At 43.4% G+C, this 26,602-nt stretch overlaps 3 protein-coding genes across 4 annotated transcripts in view; 1 reads left to right on the top strand and 2 right to left on the bottom strand.

The window, feature by feature from the left end:
• Nucleotides 1-26,602, top strand: part of LOC134223077 (ensconsin) — a 348,052-nt gene that overhangs the window by 57,042 nt on the left and 264,408 nt on the right. The gene's annotated exons all lie outside the window — the stretch shown is intronic.
• LOC134219508 (uncharacterized) lies at nucleotides 5,327-6,720 on the bottom strand. The gene is made up of 2 exons (XM_062698251.1): nucleotides 5,700-6,720; nucleotides 5,327-5,634 (listed from the first exon to the last, which is right to left on the bottom strand). Exons 1-2 carry the CDS (start codon nucleotides 6,718-6,720, stop codon nucleotides 5,327-5,329), a joined length of 1,329 nt encoding a protein of 442 aa, XP_062554235.1.
• LOC134219505 (uncharacterized) lies at nucleotides 6,755-8,343 on the bottom strand. The gene is made up of 2 exons (XM_062698248.1): nucleotides 8,271-8,343; nucleotides 6,755-8,215 (listed from the first exon to the last, which is right to left on the bottom strand). The coding sequence occupies exons 1-2, from the start codon at nucleotides 8,331-8,333 to the stop codon at nucleotides 6,755-6,757; spliced, it is 1,524 nt and encodes a 507-aa protein (XP_062554232.1). The 5' UTR covers nucleotides 8,334-8,343.

Below are 26,602 nucleotides of genomic sequence, written 5' to 3'. Positions count from 1 at the left end.
CCTGTCGGTCGAGTGCCTTAGAAGGATATTACAGACAGCAAATATTCAGTTCTAAGGTTTTTAGCGATAAAATCGTTAGCATTATGATCGGGATATACTATTTTCAATTTATTCATAATTACTTTTAGAGATTTTTCAGCATAGTACAATATAGATCAGACTGACTATACATAACAATGGCTGCTATCCAGTGTTGAATATGAACTGGGAACAGTACAAGCGAAGTCGATAGAGTTTGGGATTTATCACCTTTTCTTGAAGTACACGTTCCAACAGCACTCCCTTAGATCCCTCGTTTATCTGTTAAAAACAAAGTAATTTGATTTGTTTTTGTTATGTTTTGTAGCAGTGCTAGCAGAAAGAACCGACGAAATTGATTATTCATTCCTCTGTCTCAAGATGAGATGAGTTTGTGTGATATAGAAAAAGGACAGTTCTTTATATTTTTTCGATTGAGTGCATTTTCTATCACCAGCTTCAGTTATGCCATTTGGCACTTTCACAAAAAAAATCCATTCCGGAGTGCTGTATTTACGTGAAAGCTTTTTTTCTAAATCGTCGGGCCATTTGCGCAGTTAGCTAATGTCTTCTGCAATTTATGAATCGAATGCTAACGAATGTGTAACTTCCAACCAAGTGTCTCATAGCTAATGCAAAAGTTTTTCTTCCAGGCGCTTCCATGGTTGTCCTTGAATGAAATGCACTCAAACTAAAGATAGCAATGTTATGCCATTTGGATTTTACAACCACCTCTCCAAAGATTTTAATAAATCGAGCTCCATTCTCAAAACCACCATGTCTCGGGTGGAAGGAGCGCGTTCCATTAACAAGTTATGAACAAACAGGGACACGCGAAAAACGGCGTGAAAACCGCAACCAAGCGATGAGTTGGTGAAGTACCACTGTCATCAATAAATAATCTCAATAATGAAACCGAACCGTTTGGTTTGCAATCCGCTTGTTTAGTATTCGTATACCTATTCGAAAACAAATATCTCCCTCTCGATTATTTATTGTTGTCGTACGCCAATATGCAATGAAAGGTAATATAGCCACTCAGAAAATAAATAAAATGTATGTAGAATAACTTAGTGAACAATGCTGCTGTTGAGAATTCGCTAAAATTACACCAAATTCTGCAATTTTTGTTATGTCTTCATTAACCTTCCTACCCGATTTGAATAGACAGTATTTCAGGAATTTCACAGCCAAATTCACATGATTATATACCCAAAATAATCAACAGCTCATAAATTTTCCAAAACCTGACGTTAGAATAATGATTGGCCACACCTACTTTCTGCAATCTTTGGAGGAAGGATCATCAGTTAGCCACTTTTATGTGGACCACTCATGAACGAACCACTATGGTCCAGGATACAGATTTACGCGGAAAGATGCATTTTACGCCAAAACTAGATATTTTTTTTAGAAAAAACTGTTGTTCTACAAAATTGTTCGAAATAGTGAGGTCATCATTATGGTGCTACCAAAAAATAAAATGGCCCATCATATAAAAAAATTTGAAAATATTTTTTTTTAATTTTTGGGGTATTGACATATTATGTTCTACAAAGTTGTAAGCAGCTTATTTTAATAAATTTTGCTAAAAAAATTGTTTCTGTAGCTCTTGAGTTGGCTGATTTAGAGCAATTTCACCTAATTGGATTAGGGTGTACCTAAAAAAACAGTACACCCGATTCTTTTTTTACACGGGGGATGCGTTCCGTGTAAAAAAAGTTTTCAGTTCAAAATTTGAAAATCCGTGTAATCATGCAAAATGGAGCAACTTTGCAAAAAAAATGTATGAGATTTTTTTTTACACGGCCGGTACGGTGGCGTACTCTATTCTATCGAAGCGTCTTGCGGAGTCCAAAGTACGTACGATTTCCAGCCACTATGCTTCTCCAAATTTCTCTGCTGGTATCGTTATCGGAGGTCACCAGTGAGTACACGAATTCTTCAACCACCTCGATTTCGTCACCACCGATAGAAACACGTGGTGGATGGCTTACATTGACCTCTCTTGAGCCTCTTCCTATCATGTACTTCGTCTTCGACGTGTTGATGACTAGTCCGATCCGTTTAGCTTCGCTTTTCAGTCTGATGTAGGCTTCCTCCATCCTCTCAAAGTTACGTACCATGATATCAATGTTGTCGGCGAAACCAAATAACTGGACGGACTTCGTGAAAATCGTACCACTCGTGTCAATCCCTGCCCTTCGTATTACTCCCTCCAGAGCGAGCAGAGCAGACACGAAAGACCATCACCATGCCGTAACCCTCTACGTAGGGACGTTCCGATACTTCCGATATATCGGAATATCGATATTTTGGTTTCGATATTCGATATTTTTGTATCGATATTTTGCTTTCAATATATCGGTCATATCGATATTTTTGCTTTCGATATCGATATATTGAATCAGAACATATTAACACAAAAATAACATTTGCATTGTATTTTGTGAAAGAAAATACCTCTTTCAAAAAGGATCTGAAATGCGGTATTTTTATTGGTTTAGAGGATTTTTCTCGGTAGCGCGCTGCCATCACAAATAGTTTTGGTAACTCGACACTTTGCATTGACGGGCCGTTGTGCAACATCTGTTAGGCCGCTGGTCCTTGAATCCTTTTGCGAGTTCAATAATCTATTTGGCGTGCTCCCAACTTTAGAAATTAGGAAGAGATTTGTGGAAATGGGAATTTACAAGAATTAGAAAACATATGAAAATTTCCTTCAAAATAATGTCCCGTAGGAATTCAAACGGGACGTATTTCTATTTCTACGGGTTTCCTGATGACAATTTTGATTTTTTTTTCTGATGGAACTTTTTGCGTTAATTTTGAAGAATGCCCGTGAAAATCGAAGAGAATTTCCTGCAGAAATTCAAGAGAATTCCATGTAAAACAAAAAGATAATTTATCGTGAAAGTTTAAGAGAATTTACTTTTTTGTTAAGAATATTTTAATGGATTTTCTAGTGAAAATTCTGAATTTTCGTTGAAAATTAAATTTAAACTTAAAAAAATACGATAGTACCGCCGTCGGGGTGACAATGGGTCTAGGAGGTGAGAATGGGTCATCGCTCTGACCCATTCTCACCCCCATTTGACCCATTGTCACCCCCGACGACGGTAATTGAATAACCACTTCAAACATATTCTAAAAAAATTCTTTTTAAAATATCATTTGATTTTCCGATATATCGATATTTTCATTCCAATATATCGGCGATATTGATACTTCGATTTGATTATCGTATCGAATCAAATATCGATATTTTGAAGTATTGGAACGTCCCTACCTCTACGCATTTCGAAGGAACTCGAGAATGCCTCTGAAACTCGAACTACGCACATCACCCGATTCATCGTCGCCTTGCCTCGTGCATTAGCTGCCATAGCTGGTCCCGATCGATTGTATCATATGCGGCTTTGAAGTCGATAAATAAATGATGTGTGGGCACGTTGTATTCGCGGCATTTCTGCAATACCTGATGTATGGCGAGCACCTGGTCTGTGGTAGAGCGTTCACCCATAAATCCCGCCTGGTACTGCCCCACGAACTCTCTTGCAATTGGTGTTAGTCGGCGGCATACAATTTGGGAGAGTACCTTGTATGCGGCGTTCAGCAATGTGATTGCGCGGTGGTTGCTACAATCCAGCTTATCGCCCTTTTTGTAGATGGGACACAGGACACCTTCCATCCACTCCTGCGGCAGAATCTCATCCTCCCAAACCTTGGTAATCACCTAGTGCAGCGCTCTAGCCAGTGCCTCACCACCGTGTTTAAACAGCTCTCCTGGTAGTTGGTCAACTCCTAGGGCTTTGTTGTTTTCCAGCCGGCCGATCTCCTCCTGGATTTCCTGGAGATTCGGAGCCGGAAGTCGCATGTCGCATACCGCCACCGTTGTCTGCCATGTCGCCATTCAGGTGCTCTTCGTAGTGCTGCCGCCACCTTTGGATCACCTCATGCTCGTTTGTAAGAAGGTTCCCGTTTATGTCATTACACATATCGGGCTGTGGCACGTGGCCCTTACGTGAACGGTTCAACTTCTCATAGAACTTTCGTGCGTTATTAGCGCGGTACAGTTCCTCCGTCTCTTTACGGTCTCGATCTTCCTGCTGGCGCTTTTTCATCCGGAAAATCGAGTTTTGTCTGTTCCGCGCCCGTTTGTATCGTGCCTCGTTCGTCCTCGTGCGGTGTTGCAGCAATCTCGCCCATGCTGCATTCTTCTCCTCAACTAACTGCTCACATTCCCGGTCATACCATTCAATTAACATGGGTGTATCTGCGAAATAAAGGAGCAAGCGTCCAAGACATCAAACCATCTCACAAAAGACTCTCTGCCTACGCACTTTCACCGCCAGGATCACGGTAACTGACTCCACCAGTAATAAAATCATCAACGCTGCCTTCTATGTAGTGAAGAAAGGGAAGCAATATCTGTTGGGAAGCGAAACAGCGAGGCAGCTCGATGTACTTTTAATTGGTATGCCCAGTGTTATTAGCTCGGGTACTATTCAATAGGTTTCTGAAAATGTAGAGAAATTTCCAGTTATCAAAGGTTAACATTGTAGAATAATAGTAATAATAATAATAATAAAAAGTAGAAGGTTGTATCCGAGACACGACCGCCAATTGGACGTAGGATTACGTAAGTGTAGAAGATTTTATTTTGAAACTCTAAATATGTTTCTTGGTGCTGATTTTTGAAGATGGGGCTGTATATTCAATCTGGGTTGGAATATCCTCGACATGTCGCATATCCTGGAAATAAATGGGCGAAAACCCGATTGTTACTATAAACTCATTTCGGTTTATAACTATAAGCAGAGTATTAAAGAAACAGAAGATCGGTAAACAACAGCCTCAACAACATCTTCCTCCATGAATATTTGGTGGCCCTGAAAAGGGCCGTTTGTTTATGTTGGCTTGAAGCCTTTTGAAGTGATGTACGCCGAGGTCCCGATGAATGTTAAAGGATGCATCAATCCACTGTTGGGCTGAATCTGTAGAAAACAAAGAAAAGAACAAAACGGAAAGAATGTTTCATATTAAATACATTATGATCTAAATATAAATTTAATTACCAAATACTCAAGTTTCATTTTCAGGATCAATTATCTATTTTGCTACGGACTGTCCGGCTGATGTCAATGATTGGTCATTCTGGTTGAAATCGAACGTTTTGGAAGATGAACTAGCGGACCAACGACGATCAGTGACGTTAATTCACTTCACTGGGATGGCATCGGCACTAGAAGAAAAAAACAGAACTGAAAAAGCGAACTTTGTTTAATCCGAAATCATAAGTTTTACCTCAGGACACCGCAAGAATCGACAAAATAGGCCGGTGGTAGGAGAAGTACGTGCAGTATCTCCTGCATTCCACACTTACGTTCCGGGTGAACGTTAGATCGAGACATGTGCCACCCAGAGTAGTCGCTATAGTTGGATCCGAAGCACAATCCAGATAGAGAAACTGCTTCATGAACCAGATGAAATCTCTGTTCTCCTCTTTCGTCACATCAATATTAAAGTCTCCCGACACTACCACGGGCATGGCAACATGGGTGTACTTTATGAGGTTGCGCACTAAGAAATATTTCTTTTGCTTCAGGGTGGTACCTAGTAAATATTCAAAATTTAATGCAACACACTTAAATACAAACACAACTACTATTTGATTATACCTGGTGAAATATATACCGCAAACAGTAACGTGCGGGTTTCCATGATTGAAACCTCTGCAGCACAGCAGTCCCCATATTCGTCTGCTACACTCAATGCTGGGTCATAGCTTTCATTGAGCTTCGTAATGGCGTGAGAAACGGCCATAGTCGACGAACCAGCACGTTCAAATATTGCCACTCCTCCCGCTCTTGTTCCGTCACGCTTCTCTTGACAAACACAAAGGTATCCATTGATGTTTGTGGTTGTGCCGTTGTCAAGCCAAGTTTCGCTCATTGCAAGCAAATCAACGGCGGTAAGCACCCGATCTGTTGCAATGTCCGACGAGTGTGCATTCAAACTTTGTACATTGATGCTCATCAACGTACAAGCCAACTTGTTTGCGGTTATAGCTTCCATGATATCGTCTGTAATGGTGCGCATACGATAATTACTCAAACGTTCAAGTTCCGTCCGAAGGTCGTTCATTCTAGGGGTCATAGAACCCTTTCCGTGGTGGAACCGGAATGAGTTACTGGCATTCGTCAGATACAATCCGTCGATTGATGTAACCCTGGAAAGACCAACGTAAACTAGCTGCTGTTCCTGACCCTTATCGTAATTATATACGACTTCCGAGAATGTGCCTCCCTGGGACTTATGGACTGTGAGGGCACACGCACTTACAACGGGAAACTGAACTCTTTTGCACTTAACACCACCGTTAAGGGTTACGTTCGCCGATCGTTTGACGATTGGAGTCCAGCCTGTTTGTAGCACCCCAGGTCTCGAATACACCAGCGGTCTGGCCTTCACTCTCAACATCTTCCCAATGGACTCATTTTCGAATGCCATCCAAAGCCTCGTGATTGCCTGTTGCTGCGAGTTTCCTTCGTTGTACTCAACATGCATGAGCTCTCCGATCGCTCCGTTCACGATGCCATCTTCGACATCCACGTTGGTGGTCAGCATATAAGGTGTACCAAGAACAAGACGCAACAGATACGGTAAGCCACCAGTCTCTACTACACTCATCTTATGCATCTTTGTGCGAGCACTGGCCAGCTGGGAATTGTCCTTATAACCAGAGTATAGGTTCATCTGCAGTACATTCGACAGCCTCTCGATCCATCAACGCCACAGAGTTATACCGTTCGACATCAGCGTTCCGATGGAATAACCGGATCCCTCGAGGGACATGCTGCCGACACCACTCCTCCGTACGGAACCTGCTTTCAATAAGCTCGATTTCCTCAGACGACATCCGCTCACCGTTGCCAATTTTTGTGAGAATGCCGGAGAACTGCTCGTTGGTTTGTCGCATAACTTGAACCAATGGGTAGAAGTCGAGAGATTGCCATAAAACGGCGCCATGCATGGAGTTTATGCTCGGTTTAAACACCGCCCGCGCATTGACCGGTGGCAATTGACGAAGATCGCCGCAAAATACGATCGGCATTCCACCGAATGGATCGTCGTAGTTCCCCGTGATTTCTTGAAGCCGGACATGTACTGTGTTGAGGACATCAGCACCCAGCATGCTTGTTTCGTCGATAATGATGAGCTTCACGTTGGCGAAGGCGTTCCGGTACAGTTGTAATGCCTCGAAACTCAGCTTTGAGCTTTGCCTACGCGACATGCAAATCCGGAATGCGGAATGCACTGTTGTTCCACCTATTGCAACCGCTGCTTTTCCAGTGGATGCGCATGCTACATAAGCGTTGTGCTGCTTATTATGAGCTTGGCTGTACCGGTTCACTGTCTCCATTAGAATGCGCAAAGTGAACGTTTTGCCACAGCCCGCCGGGCCAGTGAAGAATATTTGCACTGGTTTGCAGTTTTCTTCAGAGGAATGCAAGCTGTGGATTACTTGCACAATCAAATCCCGCTGCTCTGCATTCGTGGCACGCACCATTTCACAATATTCTTGCTTTGACAAGACATTTGATCGCTGTTTGACGACAGCTGCCAAGGGTCCTGTTGGCAAGTTGTGAATATCGTCATCATTCGGCTCCATGACGATCGTGCGGACGAACTCATCGCGCTTCTGGTCGGCAATCACCTGCTGCTCGTCGTCTTCGCTGCATATGCGGATGTATTCCTCCACAACCTGATCCAAGTTCATTTCGCAGTCATACTCCTTGTGCTTTGCCAAAATGGCGGCCTCGTTGTCTTCATACAACTTCAGGAACTTGTTCCGATCAAGTACATCGCAGACTTCATTCCTGAACGGTAGGAAGAGGAGAACCATCTCACGCTTATAGTCGACCATTTCCGCCATACTGTATGAGCACCAACGCAATACACGGGGAACTAAACGGAGTCTATATGAATGCTTCGTGGATCTTTCTTCCGAATAATATGCTGCGAAATCCGCCAAGCAGATATCATCCATTCCTCGGCGCAGTTCATACCGTTGGATGATGTTTAGCGTCCACACATCGGTGGAATTGTCGTCGAGATCCTCTTCGTCCATCTGTTTGTTCCGCTTCTTGGATTTTATTCGCTCTTGTGGCCACATTGTCGCAATAAACTCAACCTAAAACGAAATTGAATTCTAAATTGTGAAAACTATATCATTTGATGAATGGTACCTTGCGGCTGGCTTCTGACATCGGTTGCCGAAGCAAATACCAAGCAGCCTCCTGGGCAGACATTTCCACGGAATTTAACATTTTATGCTGACCTTCTTCAACAATCCATTGTAGTCCTGGTCTGGATGCTCTTCCTGGAGCTTTATGAGGTCACGATGTAAACTACTTATGCCTCTGTTGGTCTTGTTTACGTATTCCACAACATAAGCAGCACATGAAAACTCCTCCAGCACAAACTGCAAATCCATATTGGATTTGAGCTTCTCAGCGATCCAAGGATTGAATGGATTGGTCCAAAGCTGCGTCATGGAACGTTTCAGCAGAACTGTTGGTCGGCGAATGGAAGAGCGAATCACGTCCAAGTAGTAATCGTACGTGCAACTGCTATCAACGAGAAACGCGTCAAGGCTATCGTAGACCTTCGTTTCAAGAGCTTCCCGCATTTTTGCTGCCTTTCTGTTTAGCTGTTGAAGTCGGCCATCCCCGGCTGTAATGGGGATCAGAATTCTGGTTTGATCCATTGGCCAGTACGGAATATTAAACCGGCAACGTTTATCGTTTCGCTTGAAACACGTAAACGTGTGTTTATGAACCTAAAAGGGTTTGACATTGTGAGTGATTACTTGCTAGAAACTATGCGAAATTTAAACCCACCTGATTGCCATAGGTCTCAGGCAGATCTTCCGATCTGATGGAGCACAGAAAATCGATCAACTCAACAGTAGCGGGCATTCTTTCGGCAACATCCTCACGGGGATCGTTCGCCAGCCAGAGCAGAATATGTGCATGCGGGCTGCCACGATGCTGGAACTCGATCCTCTTAAAATAATCTACAACGTGGTATTTGCCGAACGGGCTCAACCTGGTCGATGACAGAAGGCGCAGAAAGATGTTTACCAACTTGTGAAAATATGCACAGCACGTGACAGGATCTTCGCTGACAAGTGTAGCACGCTGGAGTGCAGACAACTGTTGCACAATATCGTCCATTTCCGCAATGTTAGAGCCACCAGAAAGCTTCCGCAGAATGCTTAGTAGGTGAGGCCATCTAATTTCATTTGCACTCATCGTCAAAAACATCGTGGGTTTCCCAGCTGCCGGATCAAGGCGAAAACATCCCGTTTTCTTTGCTGCCAATATTGAACGGAGTTCGGAATAGATTTCAGAAAAGAGAGGTTACGCTCAATACAGCTTTCAAAAATTCCCGATCTTGCAACTGCGCCCTTGTTATGTTGGCCGTGCCCATGCATTTAAAGGTATTGTTCAATCCTTCCGATACCCGCAGCCGCATGATTTTCATGGCCATATACAAAATATGCTCCGGTCTCGCGCCCCGCCGATCCCGACGTCGCACCTCGCTAGTAGCCATCATGAACGCTGTCACATGGACTTCACGGTTGAAGCATCTCGGATGACCAAGATAAATATCGGGGAAAGACAGCTCCTCAGCAAACTCATCGTAGATAATGGAAAGCGGTTTCTGATTTTGTGCCGGTGCAAGTTCCAGACACTTGTCTTCATTCCACATGAGCGTATGTTGTTGTCCAATCATCATTTCTACCTCGTTCATCTCGTCGACGACTTCAAGGTCTACTGCCCTACGTTCCTCCGAAATATCCGTCTGCTCTGTTTGTCCGATCGCAGCCAAGTTTTCTTCATTGAAAACAATTCCATTCCGCCTGTAGAGCGGTGTAGTAACCAGATAGTTCAGCCATGCTTTAACGGTACCTTTCTTCACGTAGCCGGACAAGTAACTTGATTTGTGTATGAAGTGTTTCTTGATGCACACGTTGATAGCATAGTCGTCATCCAGGTGGCGGGGAAGTTCGCCTACCATCTGGGCCACGTCGACTGGAATGTTGATAATTTGGCCGATTATTGCCAAACTACCTGTTGCATGTTAATGAAAATAGGTTAGGAAAATCATATATTTATTTGATGTAATACATTTTAAGTTAAAATAACTTTTCCACAAACCTGCAGTATGCCGCAAACGACGAAACTGCATGAAATTGATCCTGGGAGACACCAGTCTTGTGGTGAGAGGGTCTAGCGGAGGCAAATTGGACGGAAACTTGGGATATGTAAAGCCATTCGATTGCGACAATGTGGGAATTGATCCGCGGTTCAGGCTTGTTCGACACGTGGCACACGCCAAATCCTTCCACCGTTTCGAAATAATTTGTCGCCAGTAACACGGCAGCATTTGAGTCGGAGATTGGTTTCAAATCATTCCTGAACCAGATTCTAGCACACACATCACAAGCGCAACCGAAATCGTTTTCCACGAAACGTTTCTGGAACTCCCGATCAGCCCGATCGAAATTGGGTTTGTCTTGTGTTAAAAGCGAAGAAATATGTTCGCCATCATCATCGACATCTGCTCTTGCGGACTGCATCACAACATTTTCACCGGCGTCGGAATCTTCATGATCAGAGTTTACGACAGCACGGATTAAGTTGAATTCTACTCGAAGAAATTGTAACACGGGAAGATTAATCCTTATTGACAGACAGATATACATAATTGACAGATGCATTCGCATTTAAAATGACTGTACCAAGTACAATAAGACATTTAAAAACATAAAAGATGAAATGAAAAATTATTGCCAAGCGTACTATAAACAACAATAGCATAGTAATATAAAATTCAAGTAGCATGTGTTTAGGATATATTTGTACAAAACACACTATCCAAAAGTTTAAGTAAATCTTAACTTTATGTCATAAAAATCTATTTGTTAAAATTTTGCGATTCGCTGGAATCTAATATGTTATTGTTCCAAATATTAAATTCAAAATTCAATTGAATCAAATAATAAACAAGTAAAAGACACCGTAGATTTAATACGACCCAATAATTCATTAAATTCAAATTTAATCCGAATCATACTCAAATTCAGAACAATTAAATAATATGTCCGAAAAATATATCGAAATTCAAACTCAAGACGAAATAGAAATTCGGTTCAAATCTTATCCATTAATACATGAATGCAAAATTCAAACACAATCGATTTGCAAATTTAATTCAACACCAAATCAAAGGACCAAATCTTACCGATTGTGTGATTTCAACTCTACTGGCAGGCTAATGTAACCTACCAAGTGAATGAATTCGGAACTATATTAACAAATTGAATATCTAAGAACTTTTGGGCTTTTGGGATTGGAATTATATTGTTCCATTTATCGTTTAGCGATTTATAAAACCCAACAAACAATTCAGGCTAAATAAGCTAATAAGTAAACATTTGCAGTATATATTTCGAAGTACTTGAAGAACTTCAGCCGTTAAAAGTACTTACCATGTTGTCAATGCTACATTTATTGAAAATAATATATAAATAATGTGTAATAACAATGTAATACATTCGACGACAAGCAAAGAGAAATAGAGGTATTCGTAATAGAAAATAGGTAATAGAAAATATTCGTTGATAATTTCACATGTATAGATAAATCTGCTATATAAAATGATAAAATGCAAAATTTCTATACTGTCATCATAGAATTTGAAGATTAGTTCACATTATTGATATGTATTTACACATTTGCTGCTAATAATAACTTCCTACCTCGAGTTGAGGGCCCTTCGCCAGCGTCCCAACCGGTAGCCGACGACGTACTACCCTTGGCCGCTTTCAACTTGGCCCGATAACTCCGTGCCCGTTCAGCGTCCGTCCTTGGAAGCTTTGAGGGTGCGTCCGATTGTTGATCCCTTTCACGCTTCCTGGAATTGCGTTTATACTTCGCTGCCAAGTATTGCGACATCGCACTGTATTCACTAGTATCGAATAAACTTCTTCTAAGCACAACTAATGTTTCTCACTTCACCGATGTGATACGAGACACTAACTGTATATCGAAAAAATAAGAGAATTGCATCACGTTAGCTATTGAAAAGTGATGTCTGTGCTAGAGAATGCATGCATATTGAATGCCAAGTTGAACCTGGTGAGAAAATGTTTATTTCAAGAATACCCCTGTTTAGTAGGTGCTGGGATTAGAGATGATATTCGATTGGAAATTTACTCAAATGTTAGCAATTTTCATATTTATTTAAATACGGCGTTGTTCTGTTGCTCTCAAGCAATTATGAATTGCACTTTGCAGAAAATTCGTCTCAGCTCAAAATACTCCCATGTAATATGATAGTTATTATAAGAACCAATTTGTTTTCCACAATACGCCTATCCAATCACAAGCAGCAATAAAGCTTATGATTTGTACTTTGAAAAACATTTGTCTCGGCTCAATCTTCTCTCGTGTGAAATTTGATTCTGAAAAGAACCCATTTGTTTTCAGTAATGCACCTTCCCAATCACAAGCAGCAACAAAACCGAAGCAGAATCTAGAAAAAATTTCATTTCATTGCTACCGACCCCAATGTCAGCCGCTCGATAAGTTACCGCTAAAACGCGACATACGCCATCATGCGAATCAATTTTCGCAGCATCCCCCTCCGAAGAGCGCTTGCGCTGCTGCCGACGCCAAGCAGTAGTAGTAGTAAAATTCTTCTTTATTTACACATTTTTTGTTTTACAATTATTTTTGACATGTACAGTGATCGGCCGGCTTGGCCCTCCAACTTCAATTTTAATTATTATTATTATTATTATTATTTATATGTTTCTACTTAATTTTTAAAATATAATGTATCATGACGGCCTTCAGGAGGCGCTAGTGTGTTTTTTAAAATTTGATAACCTAACTACTATGTACACTAATATTTACGTTACAAATTTGATAACCTAGATTGGAACTAGCGCCCTAATTGCACCCTGATCCGAATGCAAGCAACGGACCCTAAACTTTTCTTTACACTCACCAAAGCGTTCATGTAAGGTTTTTATTCCGGCGAGACGGTGGACCTCGGATGTTCTTGTCCTGGGAGGGGTGTTGAGGATCATCCTCAGGAATTTGTTTTGGACCCGTTGAAGTTTGAGGTGGTGGGTTTTAGCGCAGCTCTCCCAGACCGGCATGCCATATTCGATCACAGGAAGGATGATTTGCTTGTAGACAGCAAGCTTATTTTTCAGGGACAATGACGACCGGCGGTTGATCAAAGGGTACAGTAGTTTCAACAAGACGTTACACTTTGTCACCGTTTTGTCAACCTGTTGCCTGAAAATAAGCTTGCTGTCGAGGGTCAAGCCAAGGTAGTCGGCCTCATTGGCCCATTCCACAGTCGTGCCATTGAGGATGATTTTACAGTCCCCAGGCGGAACAAGTTTAGGAGATTTGGAGTGGGGGAAAATGATGACCTGGGTCTTCGCCGCGTTGATACAGATCTTCCAGCTGGTGAGGTACTCTGTCAGGGCATCCAGGCCTCGTTGGAGTTTTGCCACTAGCGCTCTGATCACTCTACCGTTGTAGACGATGGATGTGTCATCTGCGAACAGAGACAGAATGCCGCCTTCTGGAGGTTCTGGCATGTCGGAGGTGAACAGATTGAAAAGCAGGGGCCGAGGATACTGCCCTGGGGAACGCCTGCGACGATGTTGTGCGCATTGGAACTCGCTCCGCTGATTGAGACCCGGAATGTCCTTGCCGACAGGTAATTGTTGATGATTTTCACCAGGTAGCTGGGAAGATTGTAGCGTTGTAGTTTGTACACCAGGCCATCATGCCATACATTTTCGAATGCCTTCTCGACATCGAGTAAGGCCATGGCGGAAGTTTTCGAGACAAACTTGTTCCGTCTGAGGACGTTGGTAACTCGGGTCAGTTGGTGTACAGTTGACCGACCGCGTCGGAAACCAAACTGTTCCTCGAGCAAGATGTTGAGATTTTCGGCAGACTCAAGTAACCGATGATGAATAGCTTTTTCGAATAGCTTGGATAACCCTGAGAGAAAGCTGATGGGTCGATAACTTTTGGGGGAGGAAGGATCCTTCCCAGGCTTCCGGATGGGGATGACTTTCGCTGACTTCCAGGACGATGGGAAGTAGCTAAGCCGGAGACACTGATTAAAGATCAGCGAGAGGTGCTCAAAGAACGGAGCACTCATGTGTTTGAGCTCGAGATTCAGGATGCTGTCGAAGCCTGGGGCCTTCATGTTCTTCGACGATCTGATATAGGCCGTCAATTCGTCAGCTGAGATCTCCAACTCCTCCGAGAAGTCGTTGGGAATCAAATGGATGTTGTTAGCATGCTCGTTGACGGCTGCTTCGTGTGGACTGACGATGTTCTGTCCAAGATTGTGTGAGCTGACGAAGTGACGACCTATTTCAGCGACCTTCTCTGCAGGAGTTATCAAGCGATCCTTCGAGCCATTATTGTCTAGTGGGATCAAAGGTGGAATGGGCCGAGGCTTGGATTTTAGAATTTTGGTCATTTTCCAGAACGGCTTAGCATAATCTGGGAGAGTGCGGATCTTATTCGAGAAGTCGTTATTTTTGAGGTCCACCATTCTGGCCTTGATAATTTTGTGATACGATTGCAGCGTGCCTTAACCTCAGGCAGTCCAGTACGCTGAAACTGCCTGCGAGTGACATTCCGCAATCGAATCAAATCTTTGGTGAGTGTATCGATGTTTAAGGAGTTGCTTACCTGCCGAGCCGTCGGTACGTGTTGCTCTCCGGCCGCCGTGATCGCCTCCTCGATAGCGCACAGCTGGCGGTCGATACTTTCCGGCGTCTCCGGACGCACCTCGTAGTCGACGGTGTTATCGACGCACTGCTGGAACCGCTGCCAGTTCACTCGGTGGTAGTTCCGCCGTAACTGCTGGTGCCGATTGACCGAGGAGCCCAGTTCCGCCACCACCGGATAGTGATCCGAACTGAGCTCCTGGTATACAACCGGCTGCGAGACGTGGTCACTCAGGTTTGTTACGTAGAGGTCGAGCGTTGCGTGGGCACCGGACCGACTCAGCCGAGTGGGGGAATCCGGGCTCAGGATCGTGTAGTGGCCTTCCTCCATGTCGTTGCTCCAGATGGTGCCGTTTCGATTGCCGCGACTGTTGCCCCAGGCTTGATGTTTGGCATTCAAGTCGCCGGCAATGATATACTGGCCTTGCCTCCGCGTCAGCTTGACGATGTCCCTCCGAAGGGCAGCCGATGATCCATCGCCGGCTTTGGCTTGCGTTGGACAGTACGCCGCGATGAGCGCGATTGTGCCGACCGAAGTGGTGATTTCGACACCGATGGCCTCGATGACACTGAGCTGGAAGCTTGGAAGCAGACGACAGTTGATGTTGTAGCGAAGAGCGATGGCCACACCACCTCCCCTGGTCGGCCGGTCGAGTCGCACGATGCGGAAGTCCGGGATGTTGATGTTCACCTCCGGTTTTAGGTGCGTTTCGGTGATGAACGCCACGTCTATTTCCTTCTCCTCAAGGAAATCCTTCAGCTCGATTGTTTTGCTCTTTAGCGAGCAAGCGTTCCAGTTGACCAGGCCCACCCTAGCAGCCATTTTCAATGATGAACATGCCAAGTGTGAAGACCTGGTCGAATCGGGTTTTGCAGCCGCGCAGTCGAGTGGCGAGCTGCGCGAAGATCGGCATCAGTTGCTCCGGAGTGTACAGCGGGGCAGATTCCTCCGGTGGGACGGCTTCGTTCTCTGACTGCCGACGGAACCCAGGAGGAGGGAGCGGGGGCCATTCGCTGGTGGATGGTGACGACGATGTTGGAGCTTGGACCGATGCAGCTGCCGCTGCCAGTCGCTTGTGCGGCTGTAGCGGTGGGAGTATTGGAATCACACGACGGGGAGCAGGGATGGCTGGAAAGTTCACCTCGTTGATTACAGGAACACGGTTCTTCTTCGGCATGGTCCTGGTGGAAGCCTTCTTCCGGATTTCCAGGAACTCGGCTCGCTTTGGGCAGCCCTTTGTGGTGGCCCGATGTTTGTCGCCACAGTTGGCGCACTTGGGATCGGCCACCTCCATTTTGTCGCACTCGTCAGTCGGATGGGGTTCGCCACACTTGTTGCAGCGCGGCTTCATGCGGCAGTTCCTGGTGCCGTGCCCGAAATTGAAGCAGTTGGTGCATTGCGTTACATCGCGGTGCACTGGCCGATATCGCTCCCAGTCAACGACGGTGTAATTTATAACGCCAACCAGCTTCAGGTCCTTCCAGGTAGTGGAGCCGTGCTCCAGATGGATCAGGTAAAGCTGGTCGCGATATTTCCTCGCCTTGTCGTGACGAGCGATCTTGTGGACGGCTACTGGCTTCAGTCCGCAACTTTCAAGCTCTGCTTGGAGCTCTTCCTCCTTCATGTCGTGAAGTCCTCGCAGCAAAGCCTTGAGCGGCTTCGTGCCGGGATGGTCATGAGTGTAGTACTCATACTTGTGGACCTCGAGGAACTCCACGACGGATTGATGATGGTCCCGGTTGGCCGGCATCACTTTCACGCCCTCGCTGCAGAGCCGAAAAGTACATTTCAGCCCCTTAGCGATCAGCTGGCGAATTTTTGGGCGTAAATCCGGCGGATCGCCCTTCACAAACACGGGCGGGCACTTCTCCTTCCGCTCCGGTTGCACCTGCGGCAGCTGCGATTGCTGCTTCTTCCAGCCGACGCCAAGCGATTGTAATTTGCACTTTTAAGAAGTAAAAGAAGAAGAAGAAGAAGAGTCGCTGGTTATGTTCGAAAGCACTGGCATCGAACGAACGAAAGGCGGAGCAAACAAGCCGATGCCAAGCGATCATAATTTGCAATTTGATTTGTAAAAGAAGAAGAAGAAGAAGAAGGAGAAGAAGAGGCCCTTGTTATGTACGAATGCATTGGCATCGAACGAAAGAAAGGCGGAGCAAGCAAGCCGATGCGAATGATACGGCGCTCAAAGGGGCGGGGCCTCGAAGTCCATGCAAACGTATTCTGACCAGCCGAAGTCTGATTTTCTCGGAAAATCGGCAGGACAATTTATTACTCGGAAAATCGGCAGGACAATTACATCGCAGCGCCGACCAGAAATCACCGGCGGTGAAAAGGCTGAGAAGAAACATCATCAAGGGCGTCTCATCAGTAGTAATAAACTACTACTACTACTTCTCGGAAATTCGGCAGGACAATTACATCGCAGCGCCGACCAGAAATCACCGACGGTGAAAAGGCTGAGAAGAAGGGCGTCTCATCGAAGGCGTCGAGTATCTTCGTGCGTGTCGAGCTGGCCAAGCCCGCCGTTTCGGAGGGTTCCAAAGTCGTCACCAAGTAAGTCAGCTCCTAATGAATGAACGAGGAAGTAGCTTCACTTAAAACGGCCCTTTTCAGGGCCACAGTCTCACTCAAAGAGGAGAGGAATTTTCGTACCGTGCACGCCGGAAATCAAAATTTTGTAATGAATTTCCACTACTGATGCACTGTCAGCCAATTAAGAATTTGCCGCTGGAACACGATAGAAGTCATCCATCCTAATACATTGTTTTGGAACGTCTCCATGCAAGGAGCGCATCGGCAGCTACAGCCAAAGAACTTTGCCCGTCACCAAGCGATTATGATTTGCATTTTTGCAGATTTTGTCTCAGTTCAACCTTCTCCCGTGTAAAAAGATGATTTTGTTTCCAATGACGCGCCTTTCCAATAATAAACAGCAAGTACGCCGAAATCAGAATCTTGGGAAAATCTCATTTGACGCAACTCAATGATGTGAGACGTCATCACTGTTTAATTCCCGCACTTTTAATAGATAGCAGATTCCAACTTTCTACCGTCGCCAAGCGGTTATGATGTGCACTTTGAAGAAAATATTTTGGCTCTACCTCTCAATAGTACATTTGCCAAGAATTGATTTTGATCCACAATGCGCCTTTCTAATCAATCATAGCAAACAAACGATAGTCCGTATCTTGCGTAAAAATTTCACTTTTCTGCTAAATAGTCACAGAAAACATTTTCAGTGACGCCACTGGTATGCGGGGACCGTAATCGCTGCCATTTTTGCAATCAACTCTATCTTCTAATAAAATTTTGGTCCTGAGAAGAACCGGTTTTCTTTCCAAAATGCGCCACTAACAGTAACTAAACGATAGTCCGAAGATTGTTGCTTTTAGCGATGGCCTCTCGATGTTCCACTTTCTGCTGAGACTGCTCCTACGGGCGTCATCGTTGTGCCCGCTCTCCGAGAAAATTTAGTTGAACTGAGGATTGGAGTCGAGCCCGTAGGTTGCACGATTTTGATGTCTGTGCTTGCGATGCACATCGCGATTGGTTGGTTTACCGATTTTCAGTGCCTAGTAAAATTCAATTTTTCAATAGTTCAGCACTTTGAATGCATTTTTCGATAGCTGAGCAAAATCTTAAAGAGTTCGTCGATCGATTAACACCAAAATCTTTAAAATCGGTTGAAAGACGGCTGAGTTATTAGCCCATACTTCCTGACCACTTTTCGTGACGGTCTCAAATTTGAAACTGCAGAATGACCCCCCAATGTTCCGGAAAGACGTAATCCTACGTCAAAATCAGGACGCTAACCAATGAGTAATGTTTCTTACAGGCGTAAAACTACGCATTGATATTGACGAGCGAGTCACTCCGGTAGCTCAACATGTTCGTAGAGTGCCGATTGCCCTCCGACAGCAAGTTGAAGAGCAGTTAGACAAGCTATTGAAACTAGGTACAATAGAAAAAGTTGATGAACCAAGTCCGTGGGTTTCTCCCATGGCCGTTGTTGTCAAAGATAATGGAGAAGTCCGTCTATGCGTAGATATGCGGCGCGCTAACACCGCAATCAGAAGAGAATATCATATGATTCCCACCCTCGACGATCTGCTTACCAGGTAAGTTAGCTATGAATCTAAATTCTAAATATTCTGATAGGTTTGCCGGGTGCAAATGGTTTTCCAAACTTGACATAAAGGATGCATACCACCAGGTAGAACTTGACGAATCAAGCCGGCATATTACAACGTTTATCACACATGTGGGCATGTTTCGATACACCAGATTAATGTTCGGTGTGTGCAGCGCTCATGAACAGTTTCAACGCATTGTCGAACAACTCTTATGCGAGTGTCCTTTAGCTCATAACTATCAAGACGACATCATTCTCGCAGCGAAGACAGAAGAAGAGCATGATCAAGCACTGAAGACAGTGTTGTCCAAATTAAAGGAGCACAACGTCGTGCTATACCACAAAAAGTGCCAATTCAAGGTAAAAGAAACTATGTTTCTCTCTCGAGAAGGCTTGAAGGCAAACGAGGTTGAAATCAAAGCAATCCAAAAGTTCAGGCCACCAAAAGCCGCTGAAGAAATCCGGAGTTCTTGAGGGCTTGTCGGGTACGTAGGTCGATTCATCCCAGATCTAACTACAAAGACATTTGAGCTTAGGCAATTGCTGACGGGTAGTGAGTTTGAGTGGACGCCAAGACATACAAAGGCTTAAAACACTCTGAAAAACACGTTGTGCAGTGTTCCAGTACGAGGTTATTTTCACAGCGATAAACAAACCATGGTAATTGCAGACGCCTCCCCGGAGGGCCTTGGCACAGTTCTAGTGCAGTTCAACGATGACCTCGAAAACGAGCCGGTGGTGATATCTTATGCAAGCAAATCACTATCACCAACAGAGCGACGATATTGTCAGACAGAGAAGGAAGCACTAGCGATCGTGTACTATACCTACTGGGTCGAGAATTTGAATTGGAAACGAACCACAGACCCTTGACAATGATCTTCAAAGCTTCTTCTCAACCATCAGGTCGTATCGAACGCTGGGTACTTCGACTCCAACCATTCGAATTCCGTGTAATATATCGACCTGGAAAAGAAAACATCACCGATTCGTTATCAAGATTATCTCAATCTGAGGAAATAACGGAAGTGGATCAAGTAGATGACCGTCTGAATATTTATACCATTAATGAATCCGTCGCAATTGACGTGTCAGAAATCAATGCGGCTTTGGACTCTGACCCAACGTTACAGCTAGTGAAAGAAGCTATAACATCTGGTATATGGAACACAAATGCGATGCGGGAAGGTGCGAAAGATTATATACCATTTCAAAAAGACTTCGGTCTGCTTGAAGAAAACATTATTCGTGGATCGTGGATGTAGGTTAGTAATTCAACACAGTTTGCGGCCCAGGATGCTACAATTAGCCCACGAAGGACACCCTGGAGAAACGGGAATGATCACATGACTGCGCGACAGAGTATGGTGGCTCGGCATGGACAAAGAAGCAAGGAAAACTGTAAGAGAATGCGAAGGATGCCGTTTAGTCAGCCGTCCCTCAGCTCCCGAGCCAATGACCCGACGACAAATGCCCGATGAACCAAGGATCGATGTCGCAATGGATTTCCTGGGTCCACTTCCATCTGGCAACAACTTGCTAGTGATTGTGGACTATTTCAGTCATTACAAAGAGGTATGTATCATGCGTAAAATCACTTCGGAGGATACTATCAAGAACATAGAACCCATATTTGTGCGGCTGGGCTATCCACGAACTTTAACGTCGGACAACGGAAGGCTATTCATCAGTTCTGAATTTGACAATTACTGTCGTGCCAGGAATATACAGCTAAATCACACCGCACCATACTGGCCTCAGGCGAACGGTGAAGTAGAGCGACAGAATAGCTCGCTATTAAAGCGCCTCAAAATTAGTCATGCTTTAAATCGTGATTGGAAAACCGATCTCCTTGATTACCTCATGATATACAACACCACGCCACATTATACGACGGGAAAGTCGCCAACCGAACTTCTGAAAGGAAAAACTATTCGATCAAAAATTCCTTCAATAAGCGAAATTGAAACGATGTCAAACATACACGGAGAAACGCAAGACAGAGACACAGTAAAGAAGCACCAAGGAAAAATCTATGAAGATCGAAGACGCCATGCTCGGTCATCAGAAATTGTGGAGCTTGTTCCGTTAATATACAAGCGGGAGTCTCCAAGAAAACCTTTTACCTACGATTGTGCAGCACATGTGACTGAAATCCACGTGCAACGACTGCTTCGATTATTGGTATCAGGCCTACTTCGATGGTTTCACAGCCATTTAATATTTACTTATATAGTAAACGGCTAGTGCTATTTCACTGCCACACATTCCCCCCCTTTTCAGGACTTTTCGTTTTTTTTTGCCTTTTTTATTATTACACTTGCTAAATATTATAAAAATGGCTGTATTCAAAGATGAATTTTCTTATTAGTTGCTTCCCAATAAACATTGGAAACTGATAAGGCGCTTATTCAACAAAAATTAGTCTTCTTCTGCTTGAAAACTAGCTTTTTTTTCAGCTTAGGTCGTTTGTTGGGTAGCTGAATTTGACTGTTATGAGACCAATCATTTTTATTATTAACTAGCAGACCCGACGAACTTCGTTTCGTCTAAAATTGATTTATTCTTTGATTAGTTCTCGAGTTATGCAGAAATTTCTGGTTCATTTGTATGGAAGCCACTCTTTAAAAAGAGGGAGGGGGGGGTCTCGAACCATCTTAAGAACCTTCCCCGGCGGTGCTGGATATCACATTAGTATGCGAAGTCATTTTATTTCAGACGCTTTGCTACACTCCATGTCGTTTTATATTGTAAATATTGCAATTATATTTTCAGATATCGCTGCTTTTCACATGTTTTCCACTGAGCATTATGCGAGCACCACTCGCGCTCATTACAAAACTAGCGACACTGAGCACTTTATGCGAGCACCACTCGCGCTCATTTAAAAAAATAGCAACACTTAGTTTTACTGAGCACTTTATGCGAGCACCACTCGCGCTCATTTAAAAAAAATATCAAAACTGAGTTGCACTGAGCACTTTATGCGAGCACCACTCGCGCTCATTACAAAAAATAGCAACACTGAGTTGCACTGAGCACTTCATGCGAGCACTACTCGCGCTCATTTGAAAAAATAGCAACACTAAGTTACACTGAGCACTTTTTTGCGAGCACCACTCGCGCTCATTACAAAACTAGCGAAACTGAGCACTTTATGCGAGCACCACTCGCGCTCATTTGAAAAAATAGCAACATTGAGTTGCACTGAGCACTTTTTTTTGCGAGCACCACTCGCGCTCATTACAAAACTAGCGAAACTGAGCACTTTATGCGAGCACCACTCGCGCTCATTACAAAAATAGCAACACTGAGTTGCACTGAGCACTTTATGCGAGCACCATTCGCGCTCATCACAAAAATCGCGAAACTGAGCACTTTATGCGAGCACCACTCGCGATCATTTGAAAAAAATAGCAACACTGAGTTGCACTGAGCACTTTTTGCGAGCACCACTCGCGCTCATTTGAAAAAAATATCAAAACTGAGTTACACTGAGCACTTTTTTGCGAGCACCACTCGCGCTCATTACAAAACTAGCGAAACTGAGCACTTTATGCGAGCACCACTCGCGCTCATTACAAAAATATCAGCACTGAGTTGCACTGAGCACTTAATGCGAGCACCACTCGCGCTCATTACAAAAATAGCGAAACTGAGCACTTTATGCGAGCACCACTCGCGCTCATTTGAAAAAATAGCAACACTGAGTTGCACTGAGCACTTTATGCGAGCACCACTCGCGCTCATTACAAAACTAGCGAAACTGAGCACTTTATGCGAGCACCACTCGCGCTCATTTGAAAAAATAGCAACACTGAGTTGCACTGAGCACTTTTTTTTGCGAGCACCACTCGCGCTCATTACAAAACTAGCGAAACTGAGCACTTTATGCGAGCACCACTCGCGCTCATTACAAAAATATCAGCACTGAGTTGCACTGAGCACTTAATGCGAGCACCACTCGCGCTCATTACAAAAATAGCGAAACTGAGCACTTTATGCGAGCACCACTCGCGCTCATTTGAAAAAATAGCAACACTGAGTTGCACTGAGCACTTTTTTTGCGAGCACCACTCGCGCTCATTACAAAACTAGCGAAACTGAGCACTTTATGCGAGCACCACTCGCGCTCATTACAAAAATAGCGACACTGAGTTGCACTGAGCACTTTATGCGAGCACCACTCGCGCTCATTACAAAAATAGCGAAACTGAGCACTTTATGCGAGCACCACTCGCGCTCATTTAAAAAAATAGCAACACCGAGTTGCACTGAGCACTTTTTGCGAGCACCACTCGCGCTCATTACAAAAATAGCGAAACTGAGCACTTTATGCGAGCACCACTCGCGCTCATTTGAAAAAATAGCAACACTGAGTTGCACTGAGCACTTTATGCGAGCGCCACTCGCGCTCATTACAAAAATAGCGACACTGAGTTGCACTGAGCAATTTATGCGAGCACCACTCGCGCTCATTACAAAAATAACGATACTGAGCACTTTATGCGAGCATCACTCGCGCTCACTTGAAAAAAATAGCAACACTGAGTTGCACTGAGCACTTTTTTTTGCGAGCACCACTCGCGCTCATTACAAAAATAGCGACACTGAGTTGCACTGAGCACTTTATGCGAGCACCACTCGCGCTCATTACAAAAATAGCGAAACTGAGCACTTTATGCGAGCACCACTCGCGCTCATTACAAAAATAGCAACACTGAGTTGCACTGAGCACTTTATGCGAGCACCACTCGCGCTCATTACAAAAATAGCGAAACTGAGCACTTTATGCGAGCACCACTCGCGCTCATTTGAAAAAATAGCAACACTGAGTTGCACTGAGCACTTTTTTTGCGAGCAACACTCGCGCTCATTTAAAACAAATAGCAAAACTGAGTTACACTGAGCACTTTATGGGAGCACCACTCGCGCTCATAACTAAAATAAGCAACCCCATTTTTTTAGGCTGTACAGTGTTGACCCGATTTTGTCATTCCCTGATTTTGTCTACCCCCGATTTTGTCTACCCCCGATTTTATCACGTTTTCGACCCGATTTTATCACGTCCCGATTTTGTCACGTTTTCGACCCGATTTTGTCACCCCAAAAATTTTTGTCATTCTTTTTATTTTCGTAAATATTACCAAAAACAACATTGATTTTCATGAAATAACTTTCACCGCCTGTAGTTTATTACGAACGACTTCTGAGTACCTGGGAAATATTCTGTAAGCAATTTCGACAAGAAATAACGGGTACCGTTCACGCATTTGGCCTTTCCTAGGCATGAAATGATTCATATTTGTGGAATGAATTTAAAAAAAATGAAAATATTTTTTTCGATTTTGTCACATACCATGTTTTATCACCCCAAAAATCACCAGGGGGTGATAAAATCGGAATATTACTGTATTTATTTTCATTAGTATTCCACTGATATTTGCTGATATCTTAGTTTAGGAAAAGTTTTGACTCAGCGGTCGTGATGTCGAGTCGAAATATGGGTCTGAAAATACCACAAAGTGAATAAGCCACACAGTATGTTCACAAGTTAATCGAACCAAAAAGCGAAGCATGGCAAGCGTATGAACATTCCAAGCGCCCTTCGCACGTCAATGCCAGCAGAGGACACAATTACCCAACTAAAAGGCAATTGTAAAGCTCTGACGTATATATTTTCACATATATGTACTCACCATTTATGTATTCTGAAATATACTTATTTCTTCATAACGGTAATTTTCAAAAGATACCTCCTCCGATAATGACAGTGTTTCTTTTTTTTTCGAGCACTTAATTTTCACTTATTTTTTTATCACTCGCGTAGTACAAACGAAGAATGGTACACGATACAATTTGTCCTTGGGCACTCCCGCTTGTTTAAAACCAGATTCTAAATAAATGTATGTTTTTAATGATTTTAATCTGGCAGGATCGCCAAATGTGGAGCTTGTTCCGTTAATATACAAGCGGGAGTCTCCAAGAAAACCTTTTACCTACGATTGTGCAGCACATGTGACTGAAATCCACGTGCAACGACTGCTTCGATTATTGGTATCAGGCCTACTTCGATGGTTTCACAGCCATTTAATATTTACTTATATAGTAAACGGCTAGTGCTATTTCACTGCCACACAGAAATCAAAGAAGGAGACTGTGTATTACTACAAAACCTCCTCTCAAGTCATAAACTGTCGACAACCTTCAATCCAGTGGAATATACTGTACAAGAGAGAAGAGGTAATCGTATCAAGGTAATAAATCCAATTTCAGGTAACAGGTATGAGCGCAACTTGGCTCATGTGAAGAGGGTGGACAAATCTGATACCATATTGCCATCAACAATGGATCCGGTACCGATGGCACCAACTTCGTTGATCGTGTCTCCAGCAACAACACCTGGACCAAGCCGCGTTCCAATCGCTTCGACTCTAATGACAGTATCCCCTGTTCACAGGCCAAAAGGACTATATCTCGCGCTTAGTTTCATAGGGGCGTAACTGTATTGATCGATTTCTCTTAATCGATTTTATATTTTGTTAATAACTCAATTGTTTCAAAAGCTACAACCGTGATTATTGATCCTGGTGTAAGATACAATCATCCTTTATCACACCAAACCATTAAATCATCGACAAACTTGAGCAATTCGGTAGAATAACAAAATCGAGAATAGACAACATCGAGGAAGAGAAATCGATCAATACAGTTACGCCCCTATGAAACTAAGCGCGAGATATCACACAAATTACGACGGACAAATCCCCGTTAAGGAAGGGAGATGTGGTAGTAGGCTACGACAAAGAGTTTAGTTTTAAGACTCGGGCTGTCAAGTAAAGACGTTTCCATAGATTGTACCCAGTTATCCTAAGTTATAGAAATATAAACCCCTTCAAGAAGTCTGCCTGTAATTATTTAATAGTTGTACAATTACCACACATACGTTCCGGGGTTTACCCGCATTTTTGTATTTTTTATTTCCAATTTTTGCCCACCCTGATTTACCATACAAAGATTTATTCTAGTTTTCCGCTATAACATAAATAAATAAAATAGTATGGTTGAAAGATTCTTTCCCAAGATGCTTCACTTCAAGGTTGTATTTATAAAAACAAATAAATTGTTTTTTTTTAACCCTTAAAAGCGCAATGTTGTTTTAAAACAACAAACCGAAAATACGTTTAATGTTAATAATTTCAATGGTTATTTACGTTAAAAATATTTCCGACGATTTCTAAAAAAAATGCCTTGCGCCTTTAAGGGTTAAAGTAAAGTATTTTTTCCACAACCTCATACCATGAAAATGGTCAACCACTGCTCCATTATTACACACTTAACTCATTTCACCGTATTCGGTAAATTTTACCGAAATCTCAACAGCAGAACTGTTCGGTAATTTATTTTACAGATTTTTTGTAATTTTTTCCATTGCTCAACTGTCAAAATCGCCGAAAATCAGTTAAATTATTTACCGAACAGTTCTGCTGTTGAGATTTCGGTAAAATTTTACCGAATTCGGCGATTTATTTTAAGTGTGTAGCATTTGTCAATAAAAATCAACGACTCAGTAAAATTTGATTTTAGGTTGAATAGATTC

This window comes from Armigeres subalbatus, chromosome 3 (assembly GCF_024139115.2).
Source record: "Armigeres subalbatus isolate Guangzhou_Male chromosome 3, GZ_Asu_2, whole genome shotgun sequence".
NCBI classification, from domain to species: domain Eukaryota; kingdom Metazoa; phylum Arthropoda; class Insecta; order Diptera; family Culicidae; genus Armigeres; species Armigeres subalbatus.
The sequence above is the reverse complement of the archived record's forward strand: the minus strand, read 5'-3'. Positions and strand labels throughout refer to the sequence as shown.